The 21430-nt window shown below is 39.3% G+C and overlaps 1 protein-coding gene across 1 annotated transcript in view; it reads left to right on the plus strand.

Annotated features, from left to right (window-relative positions):
- Positions 1-14505, plus strand: part of CERS3 (ceramide synthase 3) — a 102592-nt gene extending 88087 nt beyond the window's left edge. The window contains exon 12 of the mRNA XM_012438621.3: positions 12026-14505. Within this exon, the coding sequence (XP_012294044.2) occupies positions 12026-12175 (150 nt within the window). The 3' untranslated portion in view covers positions 12176-14505. The remainder of the gene's footprint in view (positions 1-12025) is intronic.
- Positions 14506-21430: the final 6925 nt, after the last annotated feature.

A 21430-nucleotide genomic window follows, 5' to 3' on the forward strand; every position in this document is an offset into this window, starting at 1 on the left:
GAAGTATTTTTTGAACTGGTGGTTCTCAACTGGAAGAGTTTTAGCCTTCGGGGACATTTGACAACATGTGGAGACATTTTTGGCTGTCATAGTGGGAGGGGCCTTTAGTATAATATGGATAACTGGAGATGCTTACTGCTAGATGTCCCACAGTGGGCAGCACAGTCCCCACAACAAAGAATCACCTGGCTCAAAATATCCACAATGCCGAAGCTGTGAACCTTGGGGTGAAGGAATAAACTGTCTGTCCTGTGATTGATTGTCCTTTGTGGTGAGATGTTTTTCCCAAATTATTCATTGCTTTCCCACTGCCAGTGTCTTCTCATTCAGATAAAAGTTTGATTTTTGTAGGAACAGCCAAGCACAAGATTCCTCGAGACACCAAGCTCTCCAAAATTAGCTGATTAGCATTTCTTTACATGGAAATATTGGCATTTAAAATTATTCAAATAACGATAATGGTTTTAAAAGAGTTGCCAGCCATTTCCTTTCGAGATAAGGCAACTGCATTGGAAAGTTCTGATGGGTTGAGAGAATGAGATTGTAACTAATTGGTCAGTTGTAATCCCTCTGGAACAGTGGCCTGAGCCATAACTGGAGCCCTTTTAGCCATGGCTGGAGCGAAAGCAGCTAGGATGCAGGGAGCAGTGTCTTACCCACAAAACCATTCTTTCCACCTAGATCTCCAGTCTTGTGATGGGAGGGGTTGCCAGGAAGGTTTCTAAATGACTTGGAGGCATTTTCCCCATTGTCTTGGCTATTAACAGTCAGCTCCTCTTTATGCAAATTTCCGTAGCCAGCTTGAATTCCTCCCCAGAAAATCGATTTTCCTTTGTTACCACATGGTCAGGCTGCAAATTTTCCAAACCTTTATGCTCTGCTCCCTTCTAAATATAAATTCTAGTTTCAGAACATCTCTTTGTTCATGCAGATGAGCATATCCTGTTAGACGCAGCCAGGTCAAATCTTGAACACATTCCTGCTTAAACATTTCTTCTCCCAGATACACTAAATAATCTCTCTCAAGTTCAAAATCCCACAGATCCCTAGAGCAGGGGCATAGTGGCAGCCAGTCTCTTTGCTAAAGCATAGCAAGAGTGACCTTTACTCCAGTTCCAAGAAAGTTCGTCATCTCTATCTAAGATCTCCTCAGCCTGGGCTTCACTGTCCCTGTCACTATCAGCATTTTGGTCACAACCATTAAACAAGTCTTTAGGAAATTCCAAACTTTCTCTCACTTTCCTGTCAACTTCTGAGCCCTCCAAACTGTTCCAACCTCTTCACATTACCCAGTTCCAAAGCTTTCACATTTTCAGATATCTTTATAGCAATGCCCCATTGCTGGTACCAGTTTTCTGTATTAGTTCTTTCACTGCTATAAAGAAATATTTGAAACTGTGTAATTTACAGAGAAAAGAAATTTAATTGACTCATGGTTCTGCAGGCTGTACACGTAACATGACAGGGGAGGCCTCAGGAAACATTCAATCATGGTGGAAAGTGAAGAGGAAGAAGGCACATCTTACATGGCTGGAGTAGGCGGGAGAGGAGCTCTTTTTCAACTTTTGTTTTAGGTTCAGGGGGGTACATGAACAGGTTTGTTACTTGGGTAAATTGTGTGTGGCCGGGGTTTGGTGTACAAATGTTTTTGTCACCCAGGTAGTGAGTGTAGTACCTGATAGGTAGCTTTTTGACCCTCACCTTCCCCCTACCCTCCACCCTCAAGTGTGCCCTGGGGTTGGTTATACCCCTTTTTGTGTCCATGTGCACTCAATGTTTAGTTCCCACTTGTGAGAACATGCAGTACTTGGTTTTCTGCTCCTGCATTAATTTACTTAGGATAATGTCCTCCAGCTGCATCCATTTTGTTGCAAAGGACATGATTTTGTTCTTTTTTATGGCTGTATAGCATTCCATGGTGTATATGTACCACATTTCCCTTATCCAGTCCACTACTGATGGGCACCTAGGTTGGTGCTATGTTTTTGCTAGTGTAAATAGTGCTATGATGAATATATGAGTACATATGTCTTTTTGGTAGAACAATTTGTATTTCTTCGGTTATATACCCAGTAATAGGATTGCTAGGTTGAATGGTAGTTCTGTTTTAAGTTCTTTGAGAACTCTCCAAAATGCTTTCCACAGTGGCCAAACTAATTTACATTTTCACCAGCAGTTTATAAGCATTCCATTTTCTCCATAACATGCCAATATCTGTTATTTTCTTTTTATTAATAGCCATTCTGACTGGTGTGAGATGGTATCTCTTCATAGTTTTGATTTGCATTTCTCTGTTAGTGATGTTGAACTTTTTTTTCCATATGCTTGTTGCCTTTGTGTATGTTTTCTTTTGAGAAATATCTGTTCATGTCTTTTGCCGTTTTTAAAATGTGGTTGTTTTTTGCTTGTTGATTTGTAGAATCCTTGTGTATTCTGGATATTAGATCCTTTTCAGATTTATCTTGGCTATGTGTCCTCACCCAAATCTTGTCTCAAATTTTAATGCCCATAATCCCCATGTTCGAGGGAAGGACCAAGTGGAAGGTGATTGGATCATGGGAACAGTTTGCCCTATGCTGTTCTCATGATAGTGACTGAGTTCTCATGAGATCTGATGGTTTTATAAGGGGCTCTTCCCCCTTCATTGCTCACTCATCTCTCTCTTGCTGCCATATGAAGAAGGTCCTTGCTTTCCCTTCTGCCATGATGTGTAAGTTTCCTGAGGCCTCCTCAGCATGTGGAACTGTGAGTCAATGAAAAATCTTTTTTTTTTTTTTAGAAATTACACAGTCTCAGGTAGTATCTTTATAGCTGTGTGAAAATGGACTAATACACATAGTTTGCAAATATTTTCTCCCATTCTGTAGAATGTTTACTCTGTTGATAGTTTGTTTTGCTATGCAGAAGCTCTTTAGCTTAATTAAGTCCCCCTTGTCTATTTTTGGGGTTTTTTTGGCCATTGTTTTTGGACACTTCCTTATGAAATCTTTGCCAAGGCCTATGTTCAGAATGATATGTCCTAGGTTTTCTTCTAGGGTTTTTATAGTTTTAGGTCCTACATTTAAGCCTTTAATCCATCTTGAGTTGGTTTTTACAGACAGTGAAATGAAGGGGTCCAGTTTCAATCTTCTGCATATGGTTAGCCGGCTATCCCAGCACTATTTATTGAATAGGGAGTCTTTTCCTTATTGCTTGTTTTTGTCAGCTTCGTTAAAGATCAGATGGTTGTGAGGATGCAGCTTTATTTCTGGGTTCTCTAATCTATTCCATTGGTCTATGTGTCTGTTCTTGTACCAGTACCATTCTGTTTTGATTCTGTAGTCTCATAGTATAATTTGAAGTTAGGAAGTGTAATGCCTCTGGCTTCTTTCATTTTGCTTAGGATTGCTTTGGCTATTTGGGCTCTTCTTTGGTACCATATGAATTTTAGAATACTTTTTTTTTAATTCTGTGAAAAATTACATTGATAGTTTGATAAGAATAGTATTGAATCTATAAGTTGCTTTGGGTAGTACGGTCATTTTAACAATGTTGATTCTTCCTATCCATGAGTATGGAATGTTTTTCCATTTGTTTTTGTCATCTCTGATTTTTTTTCAGTGATGTTTTCTTTTGTTTGTTTGTTTTACTTTAAGTTCCAGGATACGAATGCATAATGTGTAGGTTTGTTACATAGGTATACGTGTGTTGTGGTGGTTTGCTGCACCTATCAACCCATCATCTAGGTTTTAAGCCCCATATGCATTAGGTGTTTGTCCTAATGTTCCCTCCTCTCACCCCCAACCACCGACAGGCCCCAGTGTGTGTTGTTCCCCTCCCTGTGTTCTCATTGTTCAACTCACACTTATGAGTGAGAACATGCAGTGTTTGGTTTTCTGTTCTTATGTTAGTTTGCTGAGGATGATGGCTTCCAGCTTCATCCATGTCCCTGCAAAGGACATGATCTCATTCCTTTTTATGACTGCATAGAATTTCATGGTGTATATGTACATTTTCTTTATCTAATCTATCATTGATGGGCATTTGGGTTGGTCCCAGGTCTTTGTTATTGTAAATAGTGCTACAACAAACATGTGTGCATGTGTCTTTATAGTAGAAGGGTGGGATTGCTGGGTCAAATGGTGTTTTTAGTTCTAGATCCCTGAGGAATCACCCCAATGTCTTCGATAATGGTTGAATTAATTTACATTCCCACCAACAGTATAAAAGTGTTCCTATTTCTCCACAGCCTTGCCAGCATCTATTGTTTCTTGACTTTTAAATAATCACCATTCTAACGGTGTAAGATGGTATCTCATTGTGGTTTTGATTTGCTTTCTCTAATGATCAGTGACGTTGAGCTTTTTCTCATGTTTGTTGGCCACATAAATGTCTTCTTTTGAGAAGTCTCTGTTCATATCCTTTGCTCACTGTTTTTATTTATTTATTTATTTATTTATTTATTTTCCTGTAAATCTGTTTAAGTTCAATGTAGATTCTGGGTATTAGGCCTTTGTCAGATGGGCAGAGTGCAAATATTTTCTCCCATTCTGTAGGTTGACTGTTAACTCTGATGATAGTTTCTTCTGCTGTGCAGAAGCTCTTTAGTTTAATTAGATCCCATTTGTCAATTTTGGCTTTTGTTACAATTATTTTTGGTGTTTTAGTCATGAAGTCTTTGCCCATGCCTATGTCCTGAACAGTATTGTGCAGATTTTCTTCCAGGGTTTTTATCATTTTGGGTTTTACATTTAAGTCTTTAGTCCATCTTGAGTTAATGTTTGTATAAAGTGTAAGGAAAGGGTCTAGTTTCAGTTTTCTGCATCTGGCTGGCCAGTTTTCCCAGCACCATTTATTAAATAGGGAATCCTTTCCCCATTGCTTGTTTTGGTCAGGTTTGTCAAAGATCAGATGGTTGTAGATGTGTGGCATTATTTCTGAGGTCTCTGTTCTGTTCCGTTGGTCTGTATGTCTGTTTTGGTACTAGTACCATGCTGTTTTGGTTACTGTAGCCTTGTAGAATAATTTGAAGTCAGGTAGCATGAAGCCTCCAGCTTTGTTCTTTTTGCTTAGGATTGTCTTGGCTAAACAGGCTCTTCTTTCATGTGAAATTTAAAGTAGTTTTTTCTAATTCTTTGAATAATGACAATGGTAGTTTGATGGGAATAGCATTGAATCTATAAATTACTTTGGGCAGTATGGCCATTTTCACGATACTGATTCTTCTTATCCATGAGCATGGAATGTTTTTCCATTTGTTTGTGTTCTCTCTTATTTCCTTGAACAGAGGTTTGTAGTTCTCCTTGAAGAGGTCCTTCACATCTCTTGTTAGCTGTATTTCCCTAGATATTTTATTCTCTTTGTAGCAGTTGTGAATGGAAGTTCATTCATGATTTGGCCCTCTGCTTCTCTGATGTCTCTGTCAGGTTTTGGTATCAGAATGATGCTGGCCTCATTGAATGAGTTAGGGAGAAGCCCCTCCTCCTTGGTTTTTTGGAATAGTTTCAGTGGAATTGGTTCTAACTGTTCTTCATACAGCTGGTAGAATTTGGCTGTGAATCCATCTGTTCCAGGGATTCTTCTGGTTGGTGGGTGTTTTATTACTATTTCAATTTCAGAACTCATCTATTTATGATTTCAATTTCTTCCCGATTCAATATTGGGAGGTTATATGTTTCCAGGAATGTATCCATTTCTTCTAGGTTTTCTAGTTTATGTACGTAGAGGTGTTTATAATAGTCTCTGAGGGTTTCTCTGTGTGTGTGTGTGTGTGTGTGTGTGTGTGTGTGTGTGTGTATTTCTGTGGGGTTGGCAGTTAGGTTAAATTTACTAGATACCATTTTTTTTCTAATCAAATGTATGAGTATTTCTTTTTCCCCATATGCTCACCAAGTTTTGTTACAGTATTATCAGACTATTCAATATTTACTAGTTTAATGGACATGAGGTGTTATCTTATTATTTGAATTTGTATTTTACTGATTACTAAGATTGAACATCCTGTATAGTATAGTACATTAATCAGTTGTGTTGAACTTTTTTGTGAATTGCCTTTTCATATCCTTTGCTTGCTTTTCTATCGCATTGGGTTTCTTCTTTCTTAATGGTGCATATGAGTGATTTGAGTTCTTTTTGTATCTTGGATATTAAGATTTGAAACCAACTTCAACATGTAAGTTTTAACACAAATTTTGTGGGCATAATCCTCTGTATTGCCATAATTATTTCTTGAACATTGCTTTATCTAAAATTCCAGTGAATTTTTGTTTTCAAAATGTTTTTGCAAATCCTTGCCTGGTTAGAGTTGCAGAACTTTCAGGCTGTGAACTTAAAGCTATTTTTAAAGGATGTAAAATGTGGCAATTTGGAGAATATGTTAAATGGTTTTAATCTCCAATGCAAATTATATTGATATAATCAAATAATTTTATGCATCCATCACAATTTGGTGATTACCACACAGTCTGGCATGTTTTCAATTTATTTTAGGTTATATAGAGAGTATGAAAAAAAATCCATGCATTTTAATCCAAAGTCACATGTTATAATATGGGCTCTGCTGCCACTAAGCAGTATCACTCTAGTGGGTGGGACTGAGCCCTGTAGCTTTTGTCTCATCTGGAAAATCAGTGTCAGACAAGATACGCTCTAGAGTCTATCTAGCACAAAAACTTAATTTTTCTCTTAAAAGCTAATTTTAAAAGTCACAGGTTTTTTAGAAAATAAAATCATTTCTTAAAATATTAGATCCATTGATAATAGCAAGAAACGATTAGTGGAAAACAGAACATATTCTATTTTGTACTGGTTAGTTGGGAGAGTAGAAAAAGCGACTTTTGTGTCTGGCTCTGAAATTCAAGAGGAGGTATCTGTATACGTGGAACAGTCACATAAATTGGTTCTGTTTTTCTTCTATGAATCAGTGAACCATGACTGAACTGATCGTAAGGTCATGTTTTAAGCAACTTGGATTCAAACTTCACAGGACTTAAAAGACTTTAGGGTACCCCTTATAAATTTGAAAAAGAACAAAGCTGGAGTACCCAAACTTCCTGATTTCCAAACTTACTACAAATCTGCAGTAATCAAGACAATGTGGTACTGGCGTAAAGACAAACCTAAAGACCACGGTGTAGAATAGAGAAGTAAACCCTCCCATATATAAGGGTGCCAAGACTGTTCAATGGGGAGTCTTTTCGACAAATGGTGCTGGGAAAACGGAATATCCACATGCAAAAGAATGAAGTTGGACCCTTACCTAACACCATACACAAGAATTAACTTGAATTGAAGCAAAACCTAAATGTAAGACCTAAAACTATAAAAGAAAACATAGGGCAAATAATTTCTTGGATATAACACTAAAGGTACAGATAACAAAAGAAAAAATGGGCAAATTTGACCTCATAAGATTTAAAACTTTGGGGCATCAAAAGACACCGTCAGCTGAGTTAAAGGTAACCCACAAATGAGAGAAAATATTTGCAAATTATTTATCTGATAAGGGATTCATAAACTGAATGTATTGAGAACTCCTAAAACTCAACAACAACAAAACTCCAGGTGACATGGTTCAAAAATGGGCAAAGAACTTGAATAGACATTTCCCTGAAGAAGCTATATGAATGGCCGATAAGCACATAAAAAGATACTCAGCATAACTAATCATTAGGGAAACGCAAATCAAAACTGTAATTAGATACCACTCACAGCCATTAGGAGGACTACAATTAAAAAAACAAAATAACAAGTGTTGATTGAACTGTTGAATGATGCAGTCACTGTGGAAAACAGTACGGTGGTTCCACAAAAAAATCAAACAGCCTTAACCATATGATCCAACAATTCCACTTCTGGATATATATCTAAAAGAATTGAAAGCAGAGACACAGAGATTTATGCACATCCACGTTCGTAGAAACATTATTCATAATAGCTAAAACATAGAAGCAATTCAGTGACCACTGAGAGATGATTGGATAAACAATATGTGATATATGCATACCATGGAATGTTATTCAGCCTTTAAAAGGAAGGAAATTTGGTTGGGCACCATGGCTCATGCCTGTAATCCCAGCACTTTGGGAGACCGAGGTGGATGGATCACCTGAGGTCAGGAGTTCAAGACCAGCCTGGCCAACATGGTGAAACACTGTCTCTACTGAAAACACAAAAATTAGCCAGGCATGACTGTGGGCACCTGTAATCCCAGTTACTTGGGAAGCTGAGGTGGGAAAATTGCTTGAACCTGGAAAGCAGAGGTTGCAGCCATTGCACTCCAGCCTGGACAACAAGAGCAAAACTCCATCTCAAAAAACAAAAAAGGAAGGAAATTTGGACACATATTACAACATGAATGAACCTTGAGGACATTATGCAAAGTGAAATAAGCCAATTACAAAAGGACATATACTGTATGATTCCACTTATATGAGGTACTTAGAATTGACAAAGTAATAGAGACAGAAAGTGGAATGGGGGTTGCCAGAGGCTGGGAAAAAGAGAAAAGTGGGGGAGTGATTGTTAATGGGTACAGAGTTTCTGTTTCACAAGATGAAAAGAGTTCTGGGAATGGATGGTGGTGATGATTACACAGCATTATGAATGTATTTAATCCCACTGAACACACTTAAACGATGATTAAGATAGCAAATCTTACGTGCATTTTGTCACAAAAATTTAGAAAGGACTTTAGACAATGCTTTGGCACTTCTAGACTGTGGGAAGTCAGGGCTGTTGTCTTGGTCATGGTATTCGGTGTCTGAAACATTTGATACCAGCCAAAATTAATCACCGCATGATATGACAAGTTCAATCAGTTTTGTGAGCCCCTCAAAAGGATAAACAAGTTGAAAGCGTGTCTATTGCTTTAGGGACACTTCAGTGCTCTGATAGAGTGAGTCTTTGAATGTGAGGCAGTGCATCTCTAGCCTCTGCTCCTAGAACACAGTGTGCAAAGGAAAACTTTGACTTTGATCCAGCTTTAATCAAGGGAAGGTCATTTTGATCCTAATTTCAGCATTAATCAGTTTCTGCTAGTGTATTGTATGTTCTCAAACTGAATGACGGTCTCCCTTTGTAATGACTGTGATTTCAACCACACCCACTGAATACAGGCCTCCTGTGCCTGCTTGAGTGCCAAGCTGATCATATTTGCCAATACTGGTCCTACTGAGTGATGTGAGGACTCCAAAGCCCCTGTTAGGACAAGTAACAAGGTCTCTATTAAGCTAGAAACTTGTCTCTTATTCTTTCCACTGTTGTTTTGTGTAACCAAAGGGAGTTGTTGGGAGCAGAAACTTCTAAAAGACCTTGCAAAAATCATGACCATCCACTTCCAACATGGGATGAAGAATATTGCTAATAACTTATTCTAGACCACCCAGGTCATTTGGCATACTACATAGCTTTGCTAGGTCTACAAAGAAAGTTATTGAAAGTTATCAGAATAGTAATATGCTCTGTAATGGCGGCTGCTATAGTCAAACCTTCCCGAGGGGAATCAGTCTGTCAGATGACAGGCATGTGTGCCACAGCGTGCTCTGGCCAGGGTGAGAACTGCACACAAAATCACTACAGTTCTGTGGCTGCTGACACCCAGGTCCACCCCTCTACTCTTCAGAGAGAGTTTTAGATCCTTCTTTAAGCATGTGTTTTCTTGACCCTTTAATGATTTGTAGAGGGGTCAGGGCCAACAATTTGCCTAAGAGAAGTTCCAATAGCCCAGTAACAAAACCTACAGGGTGTCGGTGTGTAGAGAGCAACAAGTGGGAAGGGCAACACAGGAAGAGGCCAGTAGATTCAAAGAAACGGACTCATGCTGGTTTTGCAAGCAAAGTCTTGACACTCAGTCAAAGCAGACAGGTAGAGTTCCAGAAAACACCATGGCTTGACCTCTAGTGAGTATGTAGATCCTTTGTTCTCCTAGAGAATACTTGGTTTTGTTTCTAATTTCTATGAAGTGTTTTAATTACTGGAGAAAATCCGCAGTTGTGAAATGGTTTTTCTCAGAATATGGGTGGTGGGCTGCATCTTTTCTTAAGCTTTTTTGATGTCAGCTGTTTAGAAAAATCTAATTTTTCTAGCATACCTTAGCTAGTCTATATTCTGTTCCAGTGATCTGCATGTTTATTCCTTTGTGAATACCACTCTGTCTGGATTACTGTAACTTTATAGTAAGTCTTAAAATTTGGTAGTGTAAGTCCTCACATTTTTTTTTTTTCAGAATTCTTTTAGCTTTTTGAGTTCCTTTGCCTCTCCATATAAATTTTAGAATTACATTGTCTTTATCTACAGAAAATTCTCCTGGGATTTGATTGGTATTGTGTGGGCTCTATAGGATAATTTGGGGATAATTAATATTTTTACTATGTTTAGTCTTCCAATTCATGAACATAGTATGTCTCTCCAACTAGTTAGGTCTTCTTTGATTTCTTTCAACGAATTTCTTTCTGAATTTTGTAGGTTTTAGATACAGATCCTATACATGGTTTATTAGATGTATTCCTAAGTATTTTATTTTTGAAACGATTATAAATGGCACAGATTTTTAAATTGCAGTTTTTAATTGGCCACTGCTAGTTGAATTAATTTCTATAGTGACTATAACAAATCTCTACAAATTTGTTGCTCAAAATAACAGAAATGTATTCTCTCACAGTTCAAGAGGTCAGAAGTCCATAATTAGTTTTGAGCCAAAATCAACGTGTCTGTTAGCAGGGTCGCGTTCTCTCCAGAGGCACTAGGGGAGCATTTGTTCTTTGCTGGTTCTAGTTTCTGGGGGCTGCCAGCATTTCTTGCCTTGTGACTGCATCATTCCAATCTCTTCTCTGTCTTCATATTGCCTCTCCTCTGTGTGTTGACTCTTCGTCTGCCTCTGTTTTTATAAGGACCCACTTGTGATGCCATAGAGGGCCCACCTACATAATCTAGGATATTATTCTCATCTCAAGGATCTTAATCACATCTACAAAAACTTTACAAAGGGTAATTCTGGCCTCATAAAATGAAATGATGCATGTTTCCTTCTCTTCTATTTTCTGGAAGTGACTGTGGATATTTTGTGTTATTTCTCCTCTGTGTGTTTCATAGAATTTACCAATGTAAACATTTGGATCTAGTGCTGTTATTTTTCAGAAGGTTTTTGATTACAAATTCAATTTCCTTCATAGTCATATGACTATCTAGGTTACCTATTTCAGCTCAGGCAAGTTTTAGTAGTTTATAGTTTTTGAGAAATTGGTCCATTTTATCTAAGTTGTCAAATATGTATGCATAGAATTATTCATCTCATTCTGTTGTTATTCTTATATTATCTGCAGTATCTATAGTTATGTCTTCTTTTTCTTTATTGCTAATTTGTGCTTTCCCTCTATTTTTCTTTATCAGTCTTGCTAGTGAGTTATTAATGCTTTAGATCTTTTCAAATAATTGGTTTTGGGTTTATTGGTTTTCCCTATTTTTTTTTTTTCTGTTTTCAGTTTCATTGATTATTTTGTCTTTATTACTTCCTTCCTTCTGTTTGTCTTAGGTTTATTTGGCTCCTCTTTTTTCTAGATGCTTAAAGTTGAAGCTCAAATTGTTTGAGACCATTTTTCTTACTGAATATAAACATTTAATGCTACATATTTCCTTTTAAGCCTTATTTTAACTGCATTGAACAAATTTTGATATATTTCCATTTTCATTTAGTTCAAAATATTTTCTAATATTCTTTAAATCTTACTCTTTGACACAGTGACTGTTTAGAAGAGTCTTATTTAATTTCCAAGTGTTTTGAAATTTTCCTATTACCTTTTTGATGTTGATTTCTATCTTAATTCCATTATGGCCTAGAAATATGCTTTGTATGATGTCAGTTATTTAGGTTTGTTAAGGTTTGCTTTATGATCCTTGATATAGTCAGTCTTGGTGAATGTTTGGTTATTTCGATATTGGGTTTTCCTTAAAGGGAGCCATACTTGAAGCTGGACCCACCTGTTTGCAGATTCACTCAAGACTCTTCCTGGAAGATTGTCATTCACAGCCAATTCTTTCCTTTGTCTAGAACATCCAGGATGTGAGGAGCGATGATGAAGAGGAAGAGGAAGAGGAGGAGGAAGAGGAAGAAGTTACCAAAGGCAAAGAGATGGACTGTTTAAAGAATGGCCTCGGGGCTGAGAGGCACCTCATTCCCAATGGTCAGCATGGCCGTTAGCTGGAAGCCCACGGGACTCCCCCAGCACTGCGTGCTGCAATGACTGTTGGCAGCCTGGCTTCCAGGCCCCACACAGACCCCAGATTCTGCCCTTCCCTCTTTCTTACCACCGCCTTCCCTCCCACCTAAGATTGTTCAACAAGGAGTTGTTAACTTGTGTTAAAATGTTAAATATAAGTGTGCCCGTGGATTTTTACTGTGGTTAGGACTCAGACTGGTCGAAGATTTCAAAGATTTCTCCAGAGAACCGTTTTAGTTCTAATGGCACTCCTTCATGCATGTAACTTTCTCAGGTGCTTGCTTTAATGTAGGCCCTTTCGCCTTCCCACCTTGCCTGTCCTCAGGATGCTTTCACGAGCGCTAAGTAAGCCCATCTTCCCCAGGTGCATCTGGCCACAACGAGCAGCTGATTTCTCAAAAATGAGTTAGAATTGGCAGTGAGACAGGGGCAGAAGGACCACAACAGGAGACGCTTCCAGGTTCATGGCCACGTCCTGAAGCTTAGGTGCCTCATCTCCACAGGGCGGGTGGCAGTCCCCACCTGCCACCTCACAGGGTGGGTGGCAGTAAGGAGTAAGTGAGATTGCAGAAGTGAAAGTACACACTGTCAACCGTGGGGTCGTCGTGAACCAACCTGCTTTGTACTGTGATTCCAGCTCTGCTTGGGAGAGAGAAACCTGGCTAGACACTGCGAGGGCCCGAACAAAAGGCAGAATCTTTAAAAATTCCTCTTAAATGACTGTGGAGATATCTGGAAGTCAAAGCGCCAAGAAAGATGTTCCATTTTATTTGCTATTTATGTGTTAGCTCCCCAACGGGCTTTCTCAGATTCTCCTCGAATTCTTCTCCCTCAGGACCCATGGTTCAGGGAAGGAAGTCTAGACCCTGTTCCTTCCTGTCCTTTGCTGGTCGTTCCGTTTTTTCTCTCTAGGAGAGAAGCTTCTGTGCTGCTACTCTGAGCCCTTCCTTCAGGCCAGCATCACTACCTGGGGGCCTCCCCGGCAGAACGGGATCAGGCCAGGCCAGGCTGCTTGCTGAGCCATGTCACCCAGGAGGCCTGAGCCTCTGGGGAGGGCATGCATGTGCACTGCCTGACCCAGGGGAAATCTTGGAAACAGAGGATGCTACGTGATTTCCTCTCGCTGCCGACCCAATCAGCCTGCGTCACAGTGAAACAACACAACACAGAAGGCCAAAATGTGCCCCTGAAAAATGTTCAAGGCCAGGTGCTAGGGTCAGTGCCAGCTCCCTGGGAGGAGGGATGGGACAGGCAGGTCGGTAGACACCTTGTCCTCACCCTCAGGAAGGGGGCACTGCGGGAGACCTGCACACGTCCCTGCCTCCCTTGGGTCTTGTCACCACAGGGACACATCTCCGGTGCACAGTGTTCAGGGCTGAGCTGGGAGACTTCTCAGGTGGCTGCTGACTGAGCAGAGGCCAGGCCTTCCCAAGGAAGACCGTGAGTAGAATATGCATCTGCCCTCACCCCCGCCACAGTCTCTAATGATGGTCAGATTTTGTATCTTCATCCTATATGTTCAGGGGCTTGTATTATCAAGCCACGTGGGAGGTTGGCTGGTAGGGGCTGGAAAATCAGCCCCAGGCAGTGCAGCTGAAGGGCCCCTTGGAGCAGGAAGGATGCTCTGCACAGAAAAGACTGCTTTATCATGATTTTTTCATAAAAATATGCATTTGAAACCTTAAGGCTAAACAAAAACAAAAGATCCTTTAGAATTTTTTCCGCAAAAAAATCTCTTTAAGAAATTGTTAGAACAGAAAAATAAGGTCGGATTTTCTCTGCATAACATTTGCTTTTATGAGGACAATATATGCATTATATGTATAATATATTATAAATCAAAATGCCTGTACCCACTTTAGGGCATAGCTGTTGATTTATTATTATTATTTTGGTGGAAAAAGGTCACACTAAGATACCATTTTTTATGTTTTCAATTAATGGTATATTTTCTTCTTTGCTTATTTGGTGTTTCTCTCTGTACCAAATATCTTCTTGCTTAAGGTAGAAAAGTTTTTGTTTATTGCTCTATCTCAAGTTTTTTTTTCTCATTTGAATGTTGAAGGTAAAATTGATAGACCAATTTTAACTATTTCTGATAGAGCTGGAAGCACTAAACCACTTCATAAGAAGTAGATATGCATTTTTCTAACACCATTTAGGGATTTTGTGGTTAATTTGAAAGGAAATCACTCTTTCTGCAGGAAACAAGGGCTCAGGATTCTTCCAGATGACTTTATAAGAATACAGTCCACAGTGCCATCAGTATTGTAACAGTAATGATTTATGATAAAACAAAAAATCCAGTGTACACGGTGACAGCAGATTCAGCACACACATTACTTGGCTTCTTAGGGATAATAACAGGTCTCCCTGTGTAGTGGAAATAAAGATTTGCCATTCCTTCGGTAAGGCCATGCCAGGAATCAGGGAAGCAGTGAGGAGAAGGAAGCCAGGTTGGGATATTCGAGCTGCTGCCTTTGCAGTGCCAGACACCAGACAAGAGGAGCCTGGCTGACATGGGGAGCCCCCTGCCTGATTGGAGTGAGCCTCTGGGCTATGCAAGGTGGAAGCAGCCAGCCAACCTGGGGGCTGGAGTCTAACCAGAACACAGCATCTGAACTCACTGAAGTGCTAAGAAAAGAGATTGATTCTAAAGGAGTTTTCTCAGCCTCATTTTCTGTATTTACCTTTCAGAGGTATAGGAGGTCATAGAGTCTAGATTGGTGGTTCAACTGGCTGTCCGTCAGAATTACCTATGGAGCTTTAAAAAAAAAATGCATCTTGCCTGTTTCCTGCTCCACTTTTGATTCAATATTTCTGGAGTGAGAAGCAGAAATCTTCGTTTTAACAGAGTCCTGCGTATTTCTGAAGAGCAGTCAAGATTCTGTGTGCTCTCCCCTGGTTTTAGTCCTATCTGCAGTTTCATACACTAAGAGATGGGAAAATGCAATGGCACAGAATATTTAATCCAAAATAAAAGAAGAAAAGGAAACAGAACAGGCAAATGAATTGCAAACTCAAGAGGATGAGTAGGTAGATTTTAGTTCACATTTATCAGTAATTACACCAAGTGTAGATGAGTGCCGGACTGGATTTTTAAAAATCTCAATTACATGGTGCTTACAAGAGGTACACTATAAACAGCATGGAAAAAAATGTTTGAAGGTAAAAAGATGGAGGAATACATACCATGCAAACTCTACTCCTCCCCAAAAAATGCTGGCATCGTTATATCACTATCAGACAAAGGAAAGGACGAGTGGATAGTAAGGGGAATGTTTAATGCTAATGAAAGAGGCTAGGTGTGGTGGGTCACACCTGCAATCCCCGCACTTTGGGAGGCTGAGGTGGGTGGATCACCTGAAGTCGAGTTCGAGACCAGCCTGGCCTACAAGGTGAAACCTTGTCTCTACTAAAAATACAAAAATTAGCCAGGCGTGCTGGCAGATGCCTGTAATGCCAGCTACTTGGGAGGCTGAGGCAGGAGAATCCCTTGAATCCGGGAAGCAGAGGTTGCAATGAGCCAAGAATGTGCCATTGCACTTCAGCCTGGGCAACAAGAAGAAAGCTCCCTCTCGAAAAATAAATAATGAAAAAGATTAATCCACTAGGAAAATATAAAAAATTTAAATATGTATACACCTAATAATATAGCTTCAAATATATAAAAAAAATTCACAGAATTAAAAGGAGTAACAAATTTATAATCCTGTTTGAGTGGTTTTTAATACATCTCTCAGTATCTGATAGAACAAGAAGACAAAAAAATCAATAGGAATAGAGAAGATCTGAACGATGTCATGAACGAAATCGACCTAGTTGAGATATATATAGAACACTGCCCCCAACAGCTGCAGGATTTACATTTGTTCCCAGTGCATATGGAACATTTACCCAAACAGGCCCTATACTAGCCTGTAAGGCAATTTCCAAAACATTTCAAAGGTTTAAAGTCACATGGAGTATGATCACAGATAACAATGAAATTAAACTGGAAATCTGTAACAAAAATAAGTGGAAAAATCACATATTTTTAAATTAAGCAATGTACTTCTAAATAACCTGTTGATCAAAGAAGAAATCACAATGGAAATAAAACATTTTAAACTGAATTATAGCAAAAAATGTGTGGGAAGCAACTAATCACAAATTTAGAGAAATATTTGTATTAAAAGCTTTTATAAGTAAAGATAAAGGCTGACAAAAATCAGTGGTCTAAATGTATCAAAATATAAGAAGGAAAATGAATAGCATGAAAAAAATATGATAGCTCAGAGCATCAAGAAAACAAAGTTGTTTCCTTAAAAGAAAAACATTATAAAATTCTAGCAAGACTGATGAAAGACAAAGAGCAATGTGAGGAATGAACGGGATCTGTTACTATAGACCAAGCAGAAACCGAACAGGTAATAAGCGAATACTGTGGACAACTTTGTGTCAATACATTCGAAGACGTATATAAAATGTATAAGTTCCTAGGAAAATACAACTTGTCGAAATGGACACAAGAAGAAATAGATATTTGAATAGTGCTGTATCTGAAACAAAACTTAATCTGAAATTTAAACACTATTCCCCCAACCCCGCTCCCCCAAAAATCCACCAAAATACTTTAGGCCTAGGTCAGTGAATTATTCCAATATTTAAGGAAAAAAAGAATACAAGTATTATGCAAACTTTTCCAGGGACAAAAAGAATAAACATTTCCAAACTTGCTTTATAAGGCCAGCATAATCTTGATGCCAAATCTGACAATAATATTAGAAGAAAGAAAGAAAACCATAGGCTAAGTTAATCATGAACGTAGGTACAAAATTCCTAAATGAAAGCAGACTAAATTCAGCAATATATAAAGAGATAATGTGTGAAAAACAGGTTGGGTTTATTTTAGGAACTCGAGGTTGATTTAATACTTGAAAATCAGTATTAGTCACCATTTTTATAAAAGGAAAAGCTATATATTTAAAAACCTTTATAAAATTCAACATACATTTGTTACAACAAAAAAATATATATATATAGCAAAATAGGATGGAACTACCTTAAGCTGATACATAGTAACTTAAAAAAGCAAAAAAGCACCGTAATGCTATAATGATGGACTATTGAAACTAATGAAAACTTTTCCCTCTCAGATCATTATTAAGACAAAGGTGCCTGTGATCTTCAAGGATACACATCATTCTAAATATACTTAATATTGTTTCTCTTTCTTCCTTCGCCTTGCCTTGCCTTTTCTCTCTTTCTTTTTTTGAGACAGAGTCTCACTCTACCACCCAGGCTGGAGTGCAGTGGTGTGGTCTCAGCTCACTGCAGCCTCTGCCTCCGGGGTTCAAGCAGTTCTCCTACTCAGCTTCCCCAGTAGCTGGGATTACAGCCACATGCCTCCAGGCCCACCTAATTTTTGTTGTTTTTTTTTTGTTAGAGACAGCATTTCACTATGTTGGCCAGGCTGGTCTTGAACTCCTGGCTTCAAGTGATCTTTCTGCCTCAGCCTCCCAAAGTACTGGGATTATAGGCATGAGCCATCACACCCAGCCAACACTGTATTTTTCATTCTAACCAATGTAATATTTTAGTAAATAAACATTACAAAATTTGAAAGAGAAATTAAAGCTGTCATTGCATATGCATGTGTAAAAAATGCCTTTGTGTATGTGCATGTAATTTATACAGAAATGCCAAGAAACAAGTCTGATGAAGACAATCTTTAAAAGAACAAAGTGAGAGAACTTATTCTGCCAAATACTAAGACATAAAGATATTAAGGAAGTTCAAAATTAGTGCAAGGATAGACAAATAGAAGAATAACAGTGCTACTAAAGTCCAGGAACAAGCTCACGCATATATGGACAGTTGGCTATCATTAATGATAAAAATTTCACTGGAGCTGACCATGGTGGCTCAGGCATATAATCCCAGCACTTTGGGAGGCCAAGGTGAGAGGATTGCTTAAGGCCAGGAGTTTGAGACCAGCCTGAGCAACATAGCGAGACCCGCCCCCCACCGTCTACAAAGTATAAAAAAATTAGCAATCCCCTGAGCCCTATGCAAATCATACACCGCCTTCTCTAGCCTCTGTATATATACCTAGCTGGTATCTGTGGCAGGTGGGGTTCCCTCTCTCGGCTTTGGAGCCCCCCTCCCTCTGTCTCTAGACAGGGGAGCTTCCTCCTTCTCCCTTCCTTCTTGCCTCATCCTGCCTATTAAACTCTCTACATCTTGATAAAAAAGAGCTGAGTGTGCTAGCTAGTGTGTAGCTATGGTACCAGCTACTCAGGATGCTAAGGCTGGAGGATCACTTGAGCCCAGGAGTTGGAGGCTGCAGTGAGCCGTGGTCATGCCGTTGAACTCCAGCCTGAGAGACAGAATGAGACCTTGTCTCTAAATAAAAAGGAGAAAATGTAAACTCAGCCCCCTACTTAACAACACCATACAAAATAAATTCCAAGGTTTTGTATATTTAAATGCAAAAGGTAAAATCATAAAGGTTCCAGAAGGAAACATAAGAGAATATCTTAAGCAAAGATTTCTTGAGCAAAACATCAAGCATTATTTATAACGGAAAATATTAATGTCATATTAAAATAAAGAACATTTGTTTGTCAAAAGTTGCTATTAAGATGGTGACAACTTGCATTGATTTATTTATTTACTACGTTGCCATGTATGTACCTATGCAACAATCCTGCATGATCTGCACATGTACCCCAGAACCTAAAGTGCAAGTCATAGAGTGGGAGAAAATGTTTGTGACACTTAGAACGTATGAAGGGTTCACATCCAGAATATATGAAGACCTCCTACCAAAAATAACAATGAGAACATACTGGCCAGGCACGGTGGCTGACACCTGTAATCCCAGCACTCCCCTGGGTGGTGATTTAAGATGCTAATGAGACATGCCCTGTTTGAATGTACGAACAAGCATGTACGGCATGCTGCCTAGTAACACCTCTTCCCGCCCTCTTGTGAATAACCATGAAACACGCCCATAGAAGGAGTTTCCCCAGTAACAGGCAACAGTGTGTCATCCTTATGAGCAGCTGCTCTGAATCCTCTTTCAGGGTGTAGTGTGTTCCACACCTAACTTTGAGAGTATTCTTTGCAGTGAATTGCTCTGTGCTGTGTCTTCTTTGCTGTGTCTCTTGTTTAAATTCCTTTGAACTAAGAAGACAAGAACTGAGTTTCACAACAGCTGTCAACATAGCCACTTTGAAAAACAGTTTGTCGTTTTCTATAATTGGATATATGCATATATTATGGCCCAGGAGTTTTACTTCTCAGTATACAATTGTCCCTTGAACAATGCAGAGGATGGAGGCAGCAACTGCCCAGGCGGTTGAAAATCCATGTTTGACTTAACTCCCCACAAACGTATCTACTAATACCCTGCTGTTGACCAGAGCCTTACCAAGGACATAAACAGGCAATTAACATACATTTTGTATGTTTGATGTGTCATATTAATATACTGTTTTCTTACAATAAAGTAAGCTAGAGAAAAAAATTAAGAAAATGAAAAAACACATGTATTGGCTATTCATTAAATGGACTTGGGTCATCATAAAGGGCTCCATCCTTGTCATCTTCATATTGAGCAGGCAGATGAGGAAGAGGAAGAGGAGAGGTTGGTTTTGCTGTCTTCCAGGTAGCAGAAGTGGAAGAAAATCCATGTAAAAGTGGACCCACATGACTCAAAGCTGTATTACTCACGGGGCAGCTGTGTAAACCAAAGGCATCTGCGTGAACGCTCCTATCAGCAACGTTTGTAACACCTTCCCAGCGTCCATCGAGAGGATGGACAAGTAAACTGTGGTATATTTATACTATGCGAGGCTATATAACAACGGATGCAAACTGGTATTTGCAACAATGTGGCTTCATCACACCATTTCAGTGTTTTGCAAAAGAATCTACTCCAGGCCAGGCATGGTGGCTCACGCCTGTAATCCCAGCACTTTGGAAGGCCAAGCTGGGAGGATCATGAGGTCAGGAGTTTGAGACCATCCTGGCCAACATGGTGAAACCCTATCTCTACTGAAAATACAAAAATTAGCTGGGCATGACGGCGTGTGCCTGTTATCCCAGTTACTCGGGAAGCTGAGGCAAGAGAATTGCTTGAACCAGGAGGCAGAGTTTGCAGTGAGAGGTGAGATTGCACCACTGCACTCCAGCCTGGCGACAGATCTAGACTCTGTCTCAAAAAAAAAAATCTACTTTAAAATGAGTATACACTTTATGTTTGTTTTTTATAAAATTCAAAATCAGGCAGCACCGATCTATGATGCTAAAGTCAGGGTTGTAGCTATCTCTGGGGAGAAGGGAGGAGGGACTGCCTCTGTGTTGGGGCCCTACAGGCTTTCAGATGCTGGTGACGTTCTACTTCTTGACCTGGGTGTGGTTCCATGAGTGTGTTCAATCTGTGATGAATCATCAAACTGTCCACTTGGATTTGTATACTTTTCCATGTGTATTATAATTTTTAAGTTATTAAAATGAAAAAGAAAAAGCTAGCAATTTTTACCTGAGACAGCTGACATTATCGGCCATAATCTCTTTTTTATAAGAACTTTCAATGCAAAAAAAAATTTAAGTAGACATAAAAGTCCATAATCTTAGCACCAGGAAATCGCTATTGGCATAGAGAAAATAACAGTAACAAAAGTGATACATGTGCATAAAGCATTCAAATAATGCAGAAATGAAAAGTAAAAGAACTCTGCACAGTCTCTCTCCCAAAGAGAAGCACGTTGACATTAATTGTGATTCCATCCACAAGGACCCTTATGTCTGTTTTAGGGCATATCCACTGCCACATGCCAGCTCCCCCCAATAACCACAACACAACTTGCTGCTAAGACAACTTCGAGCTTCTTGCTCACGGCAGTGAGGGAGAGCTCCTCCTTGACAGAGCTGTGGCACTGCTCAGTGGGGGAAGGGCCAGCCCCTACTGCACTGAGCTTTCTAGGATCGGCTGAGGATGGTGGAGTCACAGTTTAGGACTGGTGAAAGCAGCGACGCCGAAGTCCTGAGGTGTTCAAAGAGTCTGGGAGCTTTTAAGGAGTAAGCTGTCTATCAGGGCCTATGAAGGTCTTGTTAGAAGGTCTTCAAATGAACAATATGGTTATCTGCCTGGCAAAAGTCTTCTGGAATAGTAAATTGTACTAATGAAAATAAGGAACAGTCAAATTATGCTAATGAGGACAGTGAGCTGGGGTGGTTTAGAGTCT

This window comes from Aotus nancymaae, unplaced genomic scaffold, assembly GCF_030222135.1.
Source record: "Aotus nancymaae isolate 86718 unplaced genomic scaffold, 86718_ANA_hifiasm-v0.15.2.pri h1tg000014l, whole genome shotgun sequence".
Lineage (NCBI taxonomy): Eukaryota > Metazoa > Chordata > Mammalia > Primates > Aotidae > Aotus > Aotus nancymaae.